The 5220-nt window shown below is 46.1% G+C and overlaps 1 protein-coding gene across 1 annotated transcript in view; it reads right to left on the reverse strand.

Moving 5' to 3' along the window:
* Positions 1 to 5220, reverse strand: part of GABRP (gamma-aminobutyric acid (GABA) A receptor, pi) — a 44930-nt gene that overhangs the window by 19196 nt on the left and 20514 nt on the right. The window contains exon 6 of the mRNA XM_015413705.1: positions 2139 to 2221. Within this exon, the coding sequence (XP_015269191.1) occupies positions 2139 to 2221 (83 nt within the window). The remainder of the gene's footprint in view (positions 1 to 2138; positions 2222 to 5220) is intronic.

Here is a 5220-nt window from a genome sequence, read left to right on the forward strand (position 1 = left end):
ATTAAATATTACATTTAATTCTTCTTTGGTGTGTCCCCCGTGTTAATTTTTGCATTTAAATTTATTTTATTTATTTATTTTTTAACACTTATTTTCATTTTATTTAAAACACTTGTATCCCACCTTTCCCGTGAGACTCGAAGTGACAACAAAGAAATAAAACGGTGTACAGAAATTACCACACAAAACCAAATCACAGTAAAACTTCCCCCAACAATGGCCTTGCCCTCCACACAATGCTCTCTGAAAGAGAACGTTCTTGCTTACCTTTTGTAAAGGAAGAAGGGAAGGTGCCTCCCATACCCGTTCTAGTAAACCATCCCATCGATCCAGACCCACTACAGAAAACACCCTTGTAATGGCAGTCACCTGCTGCCAGGGAGGGGCGCTGTGAGGAGAAAGTCCTCCGAAGAGCATAACTGGCATATGGGAATAGATCGTGCCATTGAATTCTTAGCAGTTGGAGTGCCCCAAGGGGCGGTGTTATCCCCAATGTTATTCAACATCTACATGCACCCCCTTGTCCAGCCCGGTACCTAGTCTACCGCTGACAGCCCGAGCCCACTGCTCAGATATGAGATGACCAACGAGCTGAACACACAGACTATCTATACAAAGTATAGTAAAGGTAAAGGTTCCTTTGCTCGAAAGCCAGTCGAATCCGACTCTAGGGTTGCGGTGCTCATCTCAGCACTGTCCGAAGACGTTTCCGTGGTCATGTGGCCGGCATGACTAAACACCAAGGTGCACGGAACGCTGTTACCTTCCCACCAAAGTGGTACCTATTTATCTACTTGCAATTTCTTGCTTTCGAAGTGCTAGGTTGGCAGGAGCTGGAACTAGAGACGGGAGCTCACTCCGTCATGCGGCACCCGGGTCTCGAACTGCTGAACTACCGACCTTCCACAGCCTGCAGTTCAGCGTCTTAACCACTTGAGCCACCGCAGCTATACAATGTATAGCGCCATCTATATGACAGGGAAACACCACTGCTAGCACTTTATATTGATATAGTATGATTTTCATGAATTGTTTTAGAAGTTTTGTGATATTTGAATGTTATTATGTTTTACTGTTGTAAGCCGCCTTGAGCCTGTTTAGGTGGGGTGGGAGGGGTACAAATTTGAATAAATAAATAAATAAATAAACAAATAAATAAATTCCTGGCTTGGAAAACCGTTTTCCTGGTGGCGATCACCTCTGCAAGGAGAGTCAGCAAACTGCTAGCTCTTCGGGCTGAGCCTCCCTACCTGTGTTTCTTACCAAATGGAGTGTGTCTGGTTCCTGATGTTTCCTTTCTACCAAAGGTTGTGTCTGATTTCCATCTTCACTCTGACATTTTTCTGCCAGATTTTTTTCCTAACCCTATGACTAATGAGCAGTGTCTCTTGCACACCCTGGACATGAAGTGAGCGCTCTTATTTTATCTACATCACACTAGGCCTACATGGCGCAATCCACATCTCTTCCTCTCCTATGCCCCGCGGAGGATAGGCACGAAGATTACTGCCCAGCGTCTCTCCAAATGGATTGTCGAAATGATCGGTCTTTGCTACTTTCTAACTAAACGCCCTCTCCCAGGTCCCCTTCGGGTGCACTCCACTAGGGCTATGGCTACATCGACAGCCTTCCTCAAGGGAGTTCCTCTCTCTGATATCTGCAAGGCTGCCACCTGGTTGACACCCAGTACCTTCATCAGACATTACGCCCTGGAAGTACGCTCCCAACAAAGGGCTCAAATGGGTCATCTGATCTTATCTTCTGCTGCACTTTGACCATCTGCCAGCACCCTCCTCCAGGTGAGCCGTTACTGCTTTCTATTCTCCCATGGGTGTGATGCACAGAGACCACGATGAAGATAAACAGGTTGCTCACCTATAACTGATGATCTTCGAGTGGTCATCTGTGCATTCACACTGCCTGTCCTTCCTTCCCCACTACTGTCAGCCTCTCTTTTTCACCTGTATGTTGCAAGAAGATTAAGTGCCGCTGTTTCCCTGTATTTTAGAAGGGCCAACCAGTTGTTTAAGGAAGTCAGAGACAAAAGAGAGATTTAAGCTGGTCAGCTAAATATGAATCACTAAGGTCCAGTCCAGCCAGGAAAATATTTCCATCTTCCTGTAGAATGTGATACTTACAGCTTTCCAGCTGCAACCTACACGTCTGCGTATCCAGAGGATATTTTGACAGGTCCATGTTACACGCAACGGTTGTGGTAATTCTGTGGAAAGAGAAAACACAGCAGAGGCATGCCTTGTGAAGCAACTGCATTCTGCACAGCAATCCCACAGGCGGCAAAGCTTTTCCCTTTGAAAAATAAGCACCGTTAAAGCCTTTGGAACCGCTGTCTGAGCATTCGGTTGATATTTTGGCAACCATCCCTCTGGATAATTCCATTTAGGGGGGGGGGGAAGGATAACGTATGATGTAAACTTATATAATGTAATCTACCATTACATAGTGTAATCTACCCTGAGGTCATTTGGGAGCTGTGGTGGCTCAGTGGTTAACTTTGGTGTGTCCCCCGTGTTAATTTTTGTATTTCAATTTATTCTATTTTTTTTTAACATTTATTTTCTTTTTATTTAAAACACTTGTATCCCACCTTTCCCGTGAGACTCAAAGCAGCTTACGTAGGCAACGGCAGGTGACAACAAAGAAATAAAATGGTGTACAGAAATTGCCACACAAAACCAAATCACAGTAAAACTTTCCCCAACAATGGCCTTGCCCTCCACACCATGCTCTCTGAAAGAGAACATTCTTGCTTGCCTTTTGTAAAGGAAGAAGCGAAGGTGCCTTCCATACCCGTTCTAGTAAACCATCCCATCAATCCAGACCCACTACAGAAAACACCTTTGTAATGGCAGTCACCTGCTGCCAGGGAGGGGCGCTGTGAGGAAAAAGTCCTCCGAAGACCATAATTGGCATATGGGAATAGATCGTGCCATTGAATTCTTAACAGTTGGAGTGCCCCAAGGGGCAGTGCTATCCCCAATGTTATTCAACATCTACATGCGCCCCCTTGTCCAGCCCGGTACCTGGTCTACCGCTGACAGCCCGAGCCCACCTCTCAGATATGAGATTACCAACGAGCTGAACACACAGACTATCTATACAAAGTATAGTAAAGGTAAAGGTTCCTTTGCTCGAAAGCCAGTCGAATCCGACTCTAGGGTTGCGGTGCTCATCTCAGCACTGTCCGAAGACGTTTCCGTGGTCATGTGGCCGGCATGACTAAACACCAAGGTGCACGGAACGCTGTTACCTTCCCACCAAAGTGGTACCTATTTATCTACTTGCAATTTCTTGCTTTCGAAGTGCTAGGTTGGCAGGAGCTGGAACTAGAGACGGGAGCTCACTCCATCATGCGGCACCCGGGTCTCGAACTGCTGAACTACCGACCTTCCACAGCCTGCAGTTCAGCGTCTTAACCACTTGAGCCACCGCAGCTATACAATGTATAGCGCCATCTATATGACAGGGAAACACCACTGCTAGCACTTTATATTGCTATAGTATGATTTTCATGAATTGTTTTAGAGGTTTTGTGATATTTGAATGTTGTTATGTTTTATTGTTGTAAGCTGCCCTGAGCCCGCTTAGGCAGGGAGGGCGGGGTACAGATTTGAATAAATAAATAAGCAACATGCTACGAAACCTAAAGGCCTGATTGTTGTTAGACTTGTCACTGGCAGACTAAATGTCTGCTGCTCATTTGCCCACTGAGCAGCACAGCTTATAAGTAACATGTCTACTGTTATGGCATAAGAGCCCATCAGTCTAATTTTAGAAATGGTCATCTGACTTCCTCCCCAGAGGTCAAAGGGAGGTGGGGTTGCCAGACTCCAAGTGGTGGCTAGGGATCTCCTGGGATTGCAACTGATCTCTAGGTGACAGAGATCAGTTCACCTGGAGAAAATGGCTGCTTTTGAGGCTGGGCTCTTTGGCATTATACCCCTTTGAAGTCCCTCCCTTGCCCAAACCCCACCCTCCTCAGTCTCCACCCCAAAAATCTCCAGGGTACTTTCCTACCTGGAGCTGGCCGGCCTAGAAGAAACTGTCTTGGGGAGGGGCACAGCTCAGTGGTAGGAGAACACATGAGTGACATGAAGAAGATCCCAGGTTTGGATCCCTGGCATCTGTGGCTGAAGGATCCTAACTCCTGCTACCTGTTACAAAAGACCCTTCCCCTGAGATCCCAGGGAGCTGCTGCCGGCCAGAGTAGGCAAGAGCCAGAGTAGACAAGACCACAGGTTTGTTGGCATAAGGTGGCTTCACATACTCATGGGACATGTGTCAAAGCCATACGAATCTCTCCGTCTCCAGCGAGGCGAGATATAGTGATCAAACCTAGCTCTGCCTGCAGTCACCTTAAAAAGCCGAAAGCAAGCTCACAAAAATGGATAAAAATGGGGCCAGGCTTTGCAAACAATATGAAGGCAGTGTGTTCTGTTACCACGGATATTTTCCCCACATTTCATTGTTTTGGACAATATATTGCCAGTTTCCACGTTGACCTGTTTAAAATGTTCTCAAGGAGTCAACAGGACTAAGAATTACAGAACAACATCCATATATACAAGAAGATTAAGTGCCGCTGTTTCCCTGTATTTTAGAAGGGCCAACCAGTTGTTTTAGGAAGTCAGAGACAAAAGAGAGATTTAAGCTGGTCAGCTAAATATGAATCACTAAGGTCCAGTCCAGCCAGGAAAATATTTCCATCTTCCTGTAGAATGTGATACTTACAGCTTTCCAGCTGCAACCTACACGTCTGCGTATCCAGAGGATATTTTGACAGGTCCATGTTACACGCAACGGTTGTGGTAATTCTGTGGAAAGAGAAAACACAGCAGAGGCATGCCTTGTGAAGCAACTGCATTCTGCACAGCAATCCCACAGGCGGCAAAGCTTTTCCCTTTGAAAAATAAGCACCGTTAAAGCCTTTGGAACCGCTGTCTGAGCATTCGGTTGATATTTTGGCAACCATCCCTCTGGATAATTCCATTTAGGGGGGGGGGGAAGGATAACGTATGATGTAAACTTATATAATGTAATCTACCATTACATAGTGTAATCTACCCTGAGGTCATTTGGGAGCTGTGGTGGCTCAGTGGTTAAGACGCTGAACTGCAGGCTGGAAGGTCAGTAGTTCAGCAGTTCGAGACCCGAGTGCCACATGACGGAGTGAGCTCCCGTCTCTGGTTATAGCTCCTGCCA

Source organism: Gekko japonicus, unplaced genomic scaffold (genome assembly GCF_001447785.1).
Source record: "Gekko japonicus isolate JY-2015 unplaced genomic scaffold, Gekko_japonicus_V1.1 scaffold552, whole genome shotgun sequence".
NCBI lineage: Eukaryota > Metazoa > Chordata > Lepidosauria > Squamata > Gekkonidae > Gekko > Gekko japonicus.